At 36.4% G+C, this 15,168-nt stretch overlaps 1 protein-coding gene across 1 annotated transcript in view; it reads right to left on the bottom strand.

Annotated features, from left to right (window-relative positions):
• LOC309592037 (uncharacterized protein) overlaps positions 1–15,168 on the bottom strand; it is a gene marked incomplete at its 5' end in the record, with an annotated part of 64,306 nt that overhangs the window by 36,893 nt on the left and 12,245 nt on the right. Inside the window, 4 exons of the mRNA XM_082315061.1 lie at positions 416–536; positions 3,951–4,057; positions 6,565–6,629; positions 8,958–9,154. Of these exons, the coding sequence (XP_082171187.1) occupies positions 416–536; positions 3,951–4,057; positions 6,565–6,629; positions 8,958–9,154 (490 nt within the window). The remainder of the gene's footprint in view (positions 1–415; positions 537–3,950; positions 4,058–6,564; positions 6,630–8,957; positions 9,155–15,168) is intronic.

The following is a 15,168-nucleotide window of genomic DNA, read 5'->3' as shown; positions in this document are numbered from 1 at the left end:
ACAAACTAACTGTCTCAATATTTAAAATGCATGTAAGTGAGGACAAGATTTACAGTCTTTTTTTCTTTAAAAAGGACTTTCATATTCTAGATTAGGAAAACAGACCATGGATATCACAGCTGTAGTGGCTATCACCATCATTCATATTCTTACATATGAATTTAACAAGTCCCAAAATACAATGCAGGACTATATAGTTGAAGATGGTTTCACAAATAGTATTCACAGACAGTTTTAAAGTTGCACAGGCAACAATAACTCTGCCATTTCCTGACTCTGCAACCTTTATAATGTGGTCTTTTAGAGTTACATCTAATGCAATACGTCTACACCGCAAGAACTTGTATAAGAAGATATTTCTTCAGACGAACAACGTCAGAACAGACTACAACAACATTTTTCTAAGATTTCGTACCAGTGCTTCTGGAAGACCCAATACTGCAAAGACCTTGTCAGTGTTAATTTTGTACACTAAGTAGTGACACCGAGTTCTTTGCAAGATGACGGGGTGAAATTCCCAAGATGACAGTGACTTCCTTTAAAGTTGTGGAAAAGATAACAATATGGAGAGATTAAAACAGGTCAGTAAAAGTTTAAAGAACACTCCACTGAATACTTACACCATCTATACTCCTTCTAGCATGAGGTCCATATGTATCTTCAGACCCTAAAACCTGTATGTTAACTGCACTGTAATCTTCATACCCAAGCTGACTGAAAATAAGACGAGTCCTGCAACAAATGATTTTTTTTTATTAGTAAACTGCCTCAAAATGATTATCTGAAGTAGCCCTGTGTGGTCCACAGGAGTTAGCTCTGTCACGTAAACTGGACTATGAATACTTTACACTAAACAAATATATCTGAATACTACAAATCAAGCGATTACTGACAAGGAAGTTATGCCTCTGAATTTATCCCTAGGTTTCAAACTAAGCCTTTTGTTTATTCAAATTATTTGAAAGATGACAGGCAAAGACAATTAAATGGATTTCCGCTCTTACTTTTATCTCTAAAACAAAGACAGCTTGAAATGTAATTACAGTATATGCAGTCTTCCTGATTTTCATACTGGTAATTCAGTTCTTATCTCTGTTTCTGCTATAAGGCATTATAAACTACCAATAAATACATGAAACTACCTCATTACATCACAGGCACCAATGAAGACAAATCAAACTGCAGAAGGAACTTTTATTCAAACCTTAAAAGTATTTATTTGGGATTAATGAACATAAGACTCAAATGCCAAAAAGTAGATAAAGTTTTTAAAGAGAACGTTTCTTCACTACTCATGCCTTTCCAGTCTGGCACTGAAATCCCTCAAACTCTTTCTATAAGGATATTTCCACCAAAAGCATATTGTGTCAAGAGTGCCAAGTTTGTCCTATCACGATTAATTATTGGGATGAACATTACCTTCTTTTTATATACCATGAAAACACACACGGCTTTAAGAGAGCCGGGAATTAATACTGTTTTTTTGACAAATTAAATTCGGATTAAATAGACTGTTTGCAACAACTCTTAGAAAAAACAGCCCAACTCTCAAGCACTAAAACTGAAAATGACTGCTACAGTTTAAAAAAAAAAAAAAAAAATCATATGAAATCCAAAATTTAAAAAAAAAAAAAATCACAGTAAAAAAAGTTAGAAGAAAGTTTTAAAAGAATCCAACCATTAAAAATAGTCCAAGTTATTAACATGTTGCAGGTTCAAAAATAAGTTAAATTCTGAAGCACCTAAACTGGTTTCCCAATAATCTAGGTCTGGCACCCTTCTATCTGTATAGAAGATTTTATCAGTTGAAACATTGGAATTATGTTAGGATGAGAAAAATATTTTGCATCAGTGGAACATTTTGAAGACACTTATGTTAATATATCATCATTGTTGTAAACATTAGCATGGCACCTGAAACATGAAGCAGTGTACAGGACTTAAATACAAAATGTAATTTTCTAATTGTTGTAAAGAGATGAATGTGGTCCATGTACCACAAATAAGGCCATCTTTATTTTGATGACCACAGAAAGCCAGATACTTGATTTAAGGTACCAAAACTTGAAAACCATGTCTGTAATCAGGTATTTTAAGTTATTTATCTACCAACATTACAGTTAGAGATACTCGAGTTCAAAATACATTCTGTGGGTAATTTTTAGCCCTTTCATGTGTCTTGGTAATGCAACAGAGTGCCATCAAAAATAAAAGGACACCAAAGACTACTCCAAAGAGACACACACACACTGCCAAACCTCTCCTGCTTTCAAAAACGAATAAACAAATAAAGGAGAAGCATGCAAGAAAGAAGTAAAAGAAGTCATATTACAAGCTGCCAAAGCTGCTTAATGTCTTAGGCTGCCAACTAACTTGACCTGTACAATTGAAGCACCTTAAATTTGTGCATCTTATTCTGTACTACTTGTCCTTACACTACTGGGCAGAATTTATATCTAGAACAGATTGGAAGCTGGTTAGTTCAAAGATCATGTCCTTACAACATTCTCTTGCAACAGGAATTGGTGGAAACACTGAAGTCAGAGCTTCCTAAAGAGATGTAGTTGCTGGTAGAGCATTCTCTGACAGTGATCAGAATAGTTTAACTCTTATTCCGTATCTGAATTGACATACAAATCTTTCAAACATGCTGAATAAATGATTCATACATTAAGCTGTTTAAGACTATGTTTGAGATGGAGAATATATTGATGAACAATACTGCATATTGTGATTTTTAAGACACAGAACAAGCCACACCTGCTCCAGGCATGCCTCACAGGCTAGAGGCCACTTATCAAGCCAGTTAACCAGCCTCTGGCTATCTCCCATCACCTCTCTTCCAAGGATTACTCAGGACAGCCCAGTAAGCAGGCTGAATGAATTAATTTTCTAGTGGTCACAGAGACAGCAGCTATCACCTAGCTTCCAAAAAGATTGCTTTTTGGGGACTTCTGAGTCCCTGAGTCTTTGTATTTAACAGCGCTTGAAGGGTTTTTTTTCTTCACTGATTTTCTCAGTAGCTCTTGGACATGTACACTTTTAGCATTCACGCCACTCTGAGAAATGGATTCCATAGTTTAATTACACATCCCGTATCAGCCTGCTCTTATCTGCTGTGTCTCTTGAGGGGAGTCACACAGCATCTCCTTCACCACAGTGATGTACATGGGCATGTGAGCAATAAGTCACTCCAAGTCCACAGTAAACCTTGCATTTCTGACGGGTGTCTATCCTAGTGTACTTGCTGCATGGGTCTGTAATAGGATGGGGGGGAAGTTCGATATAAAATATGGCACAAAGAGATAGATCTCATAACTAGAAAGAGTGGGGCTATCAAAGTAAGTGCTCAGAGACTTCCATGAGGAGATGGAATTATATTTAAGAGGAATCCCTCCTTGCCCAAACATACTGGCATGACAATACAACTAAAGGTTTATCAGTCTGTCTTACAACTGTAAAATTGTTCTAGCAAACAAAATCATTAATCACATTTTACAAGGTACTAAGATAATTTTGTTTAAAACATAAACTTGGTGAACTGCCTAAATTTCATAGCACTAAGATTTTTTTTTTTTATATATATAAAGTTCTGTGAAAATCAGTGAAAACTAGTTTCACATGGGTTTCTCTCTGGCACCTAATAAATTTTAGTCTGAATCACAGCTTTTCGCTCATTCATTTCGGTTTCTCTCCACTATCCAGCTATCTATTTTCAACAATATTTGAGACCTTTCTTGCTCTGTCAAATGTAGCTGAAGCATAGGCATATGTTGAAAACAGGTTTCCTCAACAAACTACTTAAGTCTTCAAATGTCCTCCCAATTGGAAGATTATAATCTTCTAGGGTTCTTACAAGGTTAATATGATTGCCATCGTATGTCACAGTTTTATTTTCACCATCTCTGAAAAGAAAAAGTCAAACCCCCTTCCAAGACTCATATACTAACCTTTGCAGAATACTTTCCGCAGTGCGTTTTCCTTTTTGTATTGCCTTTGGACCTCCCACTGGACAGACAGCAGTAGCTCTGAAGCCATCAAGGTAAGTGGCATTTACCTAACAATAAAAGGATTATGAAATTACATGGGATTCAGTACTGATACACTATAAATGCTCTCTGACAATCATTATCCATACATTAAGCAGAAGCAGAATAGCAAGAAGCCATCATGATCACAAAAATCTACTCCATTATTTAAAATTCAAAATTCTATTGGAGGAAGATTCAAATCTGCTAAACTATGAAACTCTGAATCACTTCTCACTGTCATCCTTAAATTCTCCTGTACTTATCTATTTTGGTACATAGGACACATTCTGATGTTGAAAAGCTGAATAATCTATCACAGTGAAAATAGATCAGACATAAGTTTCCCAGAAGTATTAAAGTAAATGTGGAAAAAATATCACATACGCACATGTGCACACACAAAAGAACACACCACACATTGCAAACATTTAACTAATAAGCATTTTACTAGACTTCCAGTGCTACAGCTGCTTAACAGAGCTCTAATACAGTGAAAGGAATGACCATAATGCATGGCCATAAATGGTAGAAAAGCTTTAATAGGTATATCCAAACTAAGCATGATGAACATTTTCAACATTTGTTACCTAAAAGAAAAGCAAACACAGAAGTTGAAGAACCTGGTCAGACATTCAGCATAACTCTCTACAACCAGAAATGTTTTTCCTACAGTAAATTTTCAAACATTTTACCCAATCTACTTTTAAATGTCTCAAAAAACAGTGTTTCAGCTATTTCTTTTGAGAAGCTATTTCACTGGTAATGTATTTCTCATTATTTTCCCTGAAATTTAAACTTATATCTCACTTTCTCTTATTATTGTTTTACTACCTACACTTCCCCTTTAATGCAGCAATTTTCCTCTACACTTACTGCAAAGTTACTGAAAGATGTAACGCACCCTTAAAATATTTCTAGCTTGTTATAATGCCCATTCAGTCACTTCCTAGCCAAGCTGAACATACTAAGCTCGTTTCCTAAAAATTACTCCTAAAACAGGTGCGCAAAGCACATGTCCATTTATCACTGACAGCCAATTAAACAGTTTCAAAAAAATAGAAACATTTCACAGGAAGTCTAACTTGCATGTTTTAGAAGATCATTACACTGTTTAATAGACAAAACATAAGACATCTTAAAAAATATTCCTAAACACATACATTTCAAATTTCCTACTTAAGACGTAATAATAAATAAGAAATAAATTAAAACTTATTTTTATTTTACTGCTATGTAAAAAACAGTCACTCTGTTTTGTTTATTCCATTTCATGGTTCATCAACTGAAAATCTCAGATCTCTGTTATTTCCTTTAGATATACAGAAGTATGGAAATGTAAAGTCAAGAACAAAAACTGCAGGAAGACAAGGCTGCTGAACAGAACAGTTGCTGAAAGTTGCTGAGAAGCAGCAAAACATATTCTGCTTCAAACTGCACACTCGGACCAAGGAAGAAAAAGTATTTCCTGCTTCATACATTCACTGCCTTCTGTATTTGCCTGTATCAAATTCCACGATTTACTACAGGAATAATAACAGCATTAGCATAGCTATCATTTGTTGATGGAATTTGATATTTTGTACAAAAGTATGCTCTTTGTTCTATGTCATTTTCAAGAATTACTTCTAAATTGACTTCTCTGTCAGTTATATGACACTGTAATGACACTGTAAGCCTGATTTTTAGAATTAAACATCTTCCAGAAATGTGCTTGTAATTTATGTTTTAAGACTTTTTTGTTGTTTCAAACACAACAGATTACATTCTCACAATACTTTTAAAATATCAAACCCCCTTTTCATAAATCTGATACAAACATGATTACCAGAGAGCTGACAGAAGTGGAAAAACTACGGGCATGAGAAAAGTGACCTATGGTATACTACTCGATTCCAAAAATGTTTTGTCAGTATGCTTCAATTATGGAGCCTTTAGAGAGCTCTTCTATTCTGACTTTACAATTCACCAAAACCAAACCTGCTTTGGTGATATTATTAATCATCTTTGAAATACTGTGTCTTTTAAAAACTGAAACTCTATCTTATATAATACTGGTTTTAAAAGTGTCAGCAATATTTTTAAAAATGCAATAAAAAGTTTCAAAGAAAAATTATGCTCAAACATACATTATATTATTTAAACAGAAATATTATCACAATTTCCTGCTTAGGCTAACTCACTTTTGATATGGCTGTGCTACGCAGCTAATTTCTGACCTCAGCCTTGCTTCTGTAAAAGTCAGTTTTGCCACTAGTTTAAACAAGAAAAGGATCTAGACCTACTGGTACTTCACCAGAAGTGTATTACCTTCGCATTCATTCAGGGAATGGAGACCACTAGAAGACTAACATGCTTTTTATGTATCAAATGTTTGTCGTTTTTTCTTTTCCCCCTCTTTCTTTTACTCTCGGGGCAGGGAGGATGAGGATTTTAAAGTGGTAACAGTTTTTGGCAGAAAATATTTAGTATTTTCTCCAAAATACAGAATTTAGTCAATCAAAAATACCTTACACTCCACAGAAAGAGAGAATACCTTATAAAACGTTGAAGGAGGCGATCCTTTTGCTCCATGAACTTTCACTGCCCCACCATCAAAACCTATAGTGGTTAAAAATCAATATTTAAGCTTTTTCAATGTAACTTCAAAGACATTCTTTTGTGATACATATTAATCAAATGCACTTAATTAAAAAGCAAATCATCGATCGCTGTACTGCCACAGAAGAGAGAACCTTTCACGAAACAGTCCTCCCTACCTTAGAAACACAAACAGCAAATTGGTGACTAAATTTATGGCTTCAATCAGCCTTTTAATAGAACGCTTGAAATGTTTATTCATGTACTTAAAAAATACTTAACATAGAAAGCAGCCTTAGGACTTCAGACCCAATAGTTATTTTCAACTTAACAGCCAGTTATTGCACACACACGAGAGCATACAATTTACCGCAGTTGGCTGGAGTGGACTGCAGTCTTTCACTTGGTAAAGAAAGAAAACAAGAAAGATGAGAAACCAGTGAGAGCTTATTTGCTGATAGCTTAGTAAGTGAAAGGACAACTTAACTTTAGCCTTCTTGTCAGTAACAGGAACAGAACACTCTGAATGTTTGTTCCAGGGCAACTACCATGTTCAGTATTAGGAACATTAATGCCAAAAAGAAACTGGAGAAAATTGCTGTCGTGGCATCAGGTTCAAACCTGAACTGGAGAAAATCAATAGGTGCAACTCCTTGAAAATTAGCAGTGCAGGTTCAGCACCTCATGTCAGACAGACAGAATTATACTGTAGCTCACCTGTACCTAACCTGAGCTTGCAAATACTTAGGAAGCAGTTCAAAGCTTTACACAAATACTCTGAAGAGATCAAATCAGAACATACCTGAAAAAGTGAATGTGACTAGCAGAAATTCTACACGTCACTCAAATAACATCATCACTCTCTCCGCTAGATTGACATAAGGTTAACTTAACTCTCTTAATACAGAACAACATCCCTACAGTCAGGGTGACCATCTGGAAGAGTTTCATGTTCCAAGTGAAGGAGTAATACAAATTAAAAATCCCACAAAACAAACTGCATAGCATCCATTGACAAAAAGAAAACAGAAACACCTCTCAGTTCAAACACTGCAAGTAATCCAGCAGGACAATAAAACTGGCAATGTAAACAGCAAAAATAGATAGCTTGCCTGCTTTTACTGGTGTACGTGTCAAAGTACTTCAAACTAAAAATATTTACGAAGTCTGCCCATTTTCCATCTGTTATATTTCTAAGAGGGCTAACTGAAAGTTCATGTGAAAGTTCATTTTAAGTTCAAACATGTCATATCAGGTCATGTGCAAGCTAAAAGTTCATAGGAAGGTTAGGGTTTCTTTTTTTTTTAGAAAAAAAAAAAAGACTAGTGGCTAAGAGCAGCAAGCTGGCCTTATCAGACTGCCATTTGGTTATATTACATGAGCAGAAGGTTCACTGTACAATTTTATGGTACTTTTATTATTGAAGCAAAATATTTTTGATGCTACACTGTTTTGAGTTTTATCACAGTAAGTTTTTAATTTGAGATTTCAATTCTTCTAAGTTTTATAAAGACACTTGCCATACTGTCACAGATAACTTCCATTAGCATGAAAAAGGATATATAATACAGATGCAGTAAAAAACCAAAACTTCAAATGACTGTAGCTAAACATTTTTTTCAAGCTGTCTTATCCAACCTACAGATCTTCAAATCTATTGAGCCTGGGGTTTTGGGGTTTTTTTTTTTTTGCTTTTAAAGCTAAATCCAGAACATACGTTATAGCCATCTTTAGTCTACTGGCTGTCGAGAGTTTCGAGGATAGCAAATGGACTTTTTCGCACAGGGGTTCTCTGGTGGAAATCCTGTACCTAAGCACGCTTCTACCACTTCAGATGATCCAACCAGATGTCTGAGAAAAACACCATTACCAAGTGGTGCTTTGAAAGACACAGCTTTCCATTGTTACCAACATTTCAAATGCCATATGAGAAAACATGTACAAAACATTCTTTGCTCAGAAAAATATAACTGAGCTGCAGTTTAAAAAAAAAAAAAAAAACCAACAAAAACAAACACACTGAAATCATAGGGGACCTGTCTCAACATTTCTCACACAGAATACATAGTTTAAAGACTTGGTAGGTGCGAGGCGTGCATTAAAAAGTAAAGCGAAAGGAGTAGTGATCAAAGATTTAAATTAGTCAGCAAGATAAGTAAGAGGATGGTTAAAATTTCTAAAGGAATTTCTAGCAAGAGTCTTTGAAAAAATTGGTTTAATACAGTATCACACTCTAAGAAACTGCTTTAACAAGAAATACGCAGAGAAAACATGGAAATTAAAGTAACTGCTTTAGTTTGATAACCCAGTTCATTGACACAGATCTCTTAACACATTAAGAGGACTAACCTGGAATTTCAGTGATGGAAACTTCGGAAAAGTCACACGTGACATCTGGTAAAAGATAGCGCTGAGGATTGCCCAATTCATACACCAACTGTTCAGCTACAGTGCCAAAAGAGATTAGTCCCCCTGTGTCTGGTGGTTTGGAAAGAATAAAGTCTCCTTCAGAGGAACATTCTACAATGGGAAAGCCTATGTTGTGCCTAGAATATGAAAAATATTGAAAAAACTCAATAAATACAAAGGGAAAGTGAAAAATGAGTAACAACATACCGGAATTTTATGCTAATGACTCATTAAATAAAACTGATCAAGAGTTAGAACATATCTGGTTGTTTCTGCAGAAACATGCACAAGAAAAAGCACTGAACAAACTGCTCAACCAAAATAATAAGAGGATGCATTTTATTGCCTGGCAAAGGAGTGCAGATATAACAACAGATACCCACAGTTAAGATATAGAGGTGAGGAAGGGAATAGAGAAGGACACTAACAGAAATGGTTGAAGTAAAAAGAAGCTGAAAGAATTAGAGGACTATGATTAAAGAGGTAAATTCAGAAGAAAAACGATTGCTAATTCTAGCCTAGTCTGGTTACAGCAGCACACCCAACATGAAGGTGAAGACATGCAAATACATCCTGCACTCTGGATTTGTAAAAAAGCAGTCAAAGCAGGAAGAACAGACTGTGCTGGAAGCCTAGAGGGGAAGGGAAGTAGGAAACAGGAATAATCACACCTATTAAGGACAATTTCACATGTTAATAATAAATTATACACAGAAAAGTTATAATCAGAAAACAGGAAGATATATGAAAGATCTTCAGCCCAGAACAATAATAAAAGACAGAATGAACAGAAAATTATGAGGCATAGCAAAAAGAAAAGCACTAAACCAGAAAATTATAGAAACCAGAAAATTATAGTGTTTGTAAATGAAAATATTCCTCCTCCTCACAAGAGTAATATCCAGAAAGTGACCAAATAACTCATAGTAAGAGGCACATTCTGGTCATTACAGTAGCAGAGCAGAATTTTCAGGGTTATGAGGATGAGATCTAGCTATCTGCTCTCCCAGCTAAAAAGCTTTTACTTTATTTGCAGAGAATTTGAGCAAAAGTAATGACTTTAAAAAAAAAAGTAAAAAAATTTAAAAGTACCTGAAAATTAAAATAGAGCCTTAATATTCTTCTAAAAAGGCTACCTGGCTCACTCCCCTCTCACAGGAAGCTGGAAATTTGTGCAAGTGAAGTGTCCCAGAGACACAAAAAGAACACAAGAAGAGGAGTTCAGGAGCTACAGCCCCTCGCAAAAGCAAAACTGTTCTGAGAAGGTCCTAATAATGAAAGGTGGTGAACATCACCATTCTCATTAAAGTCAATGACCTTCAGTCCTTCATACATACTTAAAATCAGACCATCCCTGAAATTAATTATTTTTGGGTGCTAGCGGGAATAACGTGCTGAACATACAACCAAACTGGTTATCAGCAAAGGTTAGATGAACATAGTTTGTATAACATAAATCCACAAAGTTTTGAAGGAAGTAAGCAAAGAAACCAGTGAACTCTTAAGTGACATTTGTAAAAGTTCATGGGAGTTTGAACAGATTCCTTATCATCGAGAGGCTTCAAACATAACCCTGTTATTTAAAAAAAGGATTAAGAGACAAGCTGTGTTACCAGAGATCAGCAACTTTAATACTGATAGTGTATAAAACTTGGTAAGTATGGTAGCTGGAGGACACCTAGAAAAGTCCACGCCAAATCAGTAAAGATTATACTTCATTAGACTGGTCTTTCAAACTATTTAAAGCACTAAACAGACAAAGGGAAACAAAAAAAATCCCACTCTGGTGAATACAAAGAATTGAATGGAATCAACAATTTTTTTATAAAAGTTATTCTAGATTTTTGGGGTTTTTTTGAGGGGAAGAGGAGGGAGAAAAGCTGGTGGCAAGAAATATGTAACATTCAACATTTTAAAGTGTGACACAGAAAAAACAACACCCAAAAAACCCCTCTGAATTCTTGGCCTTGAACATTAATGTAGGGTAACAGACTAACATATGTAATTATCCCAATTTTACAGGTATGGAGACACATACAGGAAGCATCATGGTTTGCCCAGTGTTACACAGCAGGATCAGTAACTGCACAAGGCTAGAATTAAGGAGCTTTCACCCTCTTGGTGCCATGATGGTGTGCTTTGACCCTACCATCTATCTGTCTTGTCTTAAGGCAACAGCACCAGGTGCCTTGCTAGCAGGCTCAACACCGCTTATTCAAATCACTTAACCAAAAGCGAAATCACTTCCATCAAGACAGATTACCCAGTGCAGTCTATCCCACTGCAGTGACAACTGGTATCCTTGCTGCAGACCACTTTGATCCAAGTCATCAGCACATGCAACTCTTACAACACACTCCTGCACCTAGTCCCCAGTGATCTTTGTTTTGAAGGAAGAGGTAAACTGTAGACACTCAACTTTCTACTCTGAACCACTGAGTCTACTAACATCAATTAAACTTCAGTTTGCCCACGCTCCACTCTCAAAAGACCCAAACCATTGAAAAAACAAAAGCCAACAACAATATGGTGAGGCAAAGAGAGAAATTTCACTGCCTAAAATGGTTAAAAATCTGGCAAACGCTTAAGTCATTAAAAGCAGACCAATCCTGGAAGATAGCAGATAAACAGCATCAGTATAAGCAATACTGTTATTCAGGTCCCTTAGTATGCAAAAGGAAGGGCAGACTCAGATTTTCCTGCTATCTTAGGGCCAAAGTCAGAGGATCTTTATGATGGAATTTTTTATGCTGCCAGAGTTGCTGGAAGGAGACCATATAGGTATGAATGTACTTTCTGGAACAGCTTCTAAACAGCCTCTAAGGTTGAAACATATTTGCTATATAAAAAAAAGACACTCAGCTCTTACCACTTGCAGCAAAGTGTTGACCCAAAGCTTCTAAGAAAATTGTATGAAGGAGAGAATACATTCTAACACACACAAAAAAACCCCAAACAAAAAAACAAACCAAAGAAAACAAAGACACCCCACCCCCCAAAAAGAAAAAAAAAAAAAAACAACAAAAAAAACCAACCAACCAAAAAACAAACACACACAAAGGGGAAAAACAAGTCTTCCTAGGAAGGGCATGCTGACACAGGACACTAGCATGTCCTAGCATGATAAGAATTTTTAGCTATATTTAAACCATTCTGAAATCAATGAGCCAGAACATCAATGAAAAGAACACTACAATCAGTGACTTAAGAGTAAGTCATCTCTTTCATTGTTCCTCTGTTTCAACAATTAGTGAAGGTATCAAGGAAGACTTTTTGCCTTCATCTGAGATAAGCGTGAGGGATGTTTCCTCCTCAAGGTCCAACACCACCCAATGAACGTTCCTGAATGCTCAATAAGTTGCAGAAGATGCTTTTTCTCCCAGGTCACATCAGCTCTGAAAGCTTCCCTCACTTTTCAACAGTTCAAAACACGCATGCAACGAACTGAGCAAAAAGCCCCTGGATTCCATCTGTATTGTAACCGCATGACTGGGAAAACACATACATCCTATGTTATCTCCTAGCAGCTGCCAATAATAACCTACATTAACATATGCATGCTTAAGAGAAAAATGTATTTGGTATATTGCTAAAAGATACTACTTAAAATTAATTTTCAGCTTGGAAACAAACTGGGCTAAGTCACCCCTATGGCATGATTCAGTCAAGTGACAGCTACTTAAACCTGGTGTTAGTGCTGACTAGCAGCAATAGCTACCTGGATGGGGTATCCTAGCACATACCACAGGTACTATGATCACACCATCACCATGATCAGCACTTCCACCGAAAGAAGTAACTCTTTGCCCAGTTCACTAGTAGGTTTTGCTGAATGAATACCGGCCACACGACATCCGTTCTGTAACACGCCAGCTTTATGCTGGCCATAACCCACAGCCAAGTTATTTTGTACAGTGTAGCAAGGGAGTTAAAACCACAGAACTATGTACTTGACTTCAGCAGCAACTACAGTCATGGCATCCAAAGTGGCACCCTTCAATAATAAAAGAATTGCATCAGTTTAGCGATAAAATCCTCCAGTGGAATGGGGCAATATCAAGCAATGTAAACAATTCTGAAAGGAAAATACTAACATGAATTCTAATTAAATTATATGATTGTGAAATTAATAAAATACAATACTAAAGATAAATACAAAAGTCCCACTTTTAAAACATTTTGAAGTAGTTCTTTTAACATACAGTTAAAATACAGAAGCAATATACATCAGTTTGCGAAAGGAGATGACAACTACCATTCTTTTATCCAAAATGTCTGTTTCGGGTTGCATGCTTGGTATTTAACAATTAAATAAATTACATGCATTAGTAAACCAGAGCGATGAATAAATCCAAGCTAAGATTAAACCTCAGAAACCCCCTCCAAGTCAGGGCTAGGTGAGGAGTTAACAGTTAAAGCAGGTCCTCACTGACTACAGCACAAGGGTAACAAAGTTCCAAAACTTGTTTTGCTGCTGAAGCCACCTTCTCATCAACCACCTACAGCTGCTGTCCAACTCTTAATAGGAATTAGGGCTCTGAAACTGAGCCTCCTGTCAGTTCCCTGCCTGCCAATGACTTACTCTTGGACTAATTTTTTCCATGTAAAGCACTGTTTTTTCTTTAGTTTTGGCTCTCAGAAATGTTAGTTTATGGGCATGTCACAGGTGATAACATGAACTGTCTAAGCAGAGTCCTCTTCTCTGTCTACTCTAGGACAATGCACTATTCAACCTCTGTGCAGCTATGAAGATACTCTTCCGTCTTGTTTTGCTGCATTATCTTACACCATTTGCGTTACAAAAAAAAAAAAAAAGTAAAATCCATGATCAGTATTGGGTCCTGTTTGGCTCAGGGAGAAAAACATTGTCCAAGATAAAACGGGTATTTCTTCCCTCATAAAGTGCCAAACCCCTCAAGTATCTCATTCTGGCCACGACTGGTAGACTGAGGAGATTACTGGCAACAAAAGATAGGACAGTTCATGTAGTACGTTTACTTGCAGGGGAAGATGCTGGAAGAAAGAAAACAAAAAAGCCACAGCAATGCATGTGACATGGAAGTGAACCAGGGTCCAACGAGACTGTGGTATGAACTTTTAGCTTTACAGCTAATGCAGTTTCCTGGGATGTGACTCAATGAATGTCACGCTGACGAGAGCTCTAAGCCAAGCTTCTCAACTCCCTGGGAATGTATTTTAACTGCAGTGCTATTAGGCAAAAAGTAGAAACTGCTACCACTTCTAGCAGTGTTTTTACAATCAATTCAAAACTGCTAACGTGTCAGGCAAGATCAGCACAAACTTATGGGTAAGGTATATGCATCTCTTTACATGCAGGTACCAACACGTTTCCTAACTTCTGCTGCAATTCTGATTTAGGCAAAATTTATTGATTGCATCACTTATCTCCTCTGACTACGGCATTTCAGAGTATGCATTGTATGCAAACTCTTAATGCCTAGAAAATTTCAGGCCAATCAGACAGGTTGCCTGGTGTTTTCAGCTGCCTGGAATAGATAGTGCTACAGAGAAAAGGGCATTCCACATTGCTGACTGGGACTTGCATGCTGGATTCTGTTCAAGTCTCAAATTAAGCAATCTGGATCCAGCCCTTAAGAGACTACAACTATTGACTTACCCTTTTGGTCATCCCAGGCCAGAGGAGTATGCAGTCTCAACCATTGTACACTCTTGGCTTAGGGCAAAATGTCAGTGTTTATCATCTCCTCAAAATGATTACTCTACTGATCAGCATTAGTTTATTCTCTCCTGCATTTCAAAACAAAACAAAACAATGTACTAATCACCCACTGGCACTACAGAATAGTAAGAGACAGCAATGTCTGGGGTTAAAAGAAATTAAATAATGCTGTGCATTATCAATATAGTTCTGGCATCATAGTTCATTTTGACACATTGCATGAATTCCCTATTGAGTGTTGTGCACTAGGTATTAAATAGGGAGCAGTGATGTATTATCACTTCTGAGCATCTGCTGACATATATTACTACACAAATAACAGAAGAGGACTAAGTGCCTTTGTTGATAACATTTACTTAAAATCAGTCATTTAAGAATGCACATTTATCTTCTATAAACTGTGAACTAACGGTTTCTTACATTTTCTCTGCTTGACATCAGAGAACCTCA

The sequence above is a fragment of the Platalea leucorodia genome, assembly GCF_965183815.1.
Source record: "Platalea leucorodia genome assembly, chromosome: 6".
In the NCBI taxonomy this organism is placed as follows: domain Eukaryota; kingdom Metazoa; phylum Chordata; class Aves; order Pelecaniformes; family Threskiornithidae; genus Platalea; species Platalea leucorodia.
The sequence above is the reverse complement of the archived record's forward strand: the minus strand, read 5'-3'. Positions and strand labels throughout refer to the sequence as shown.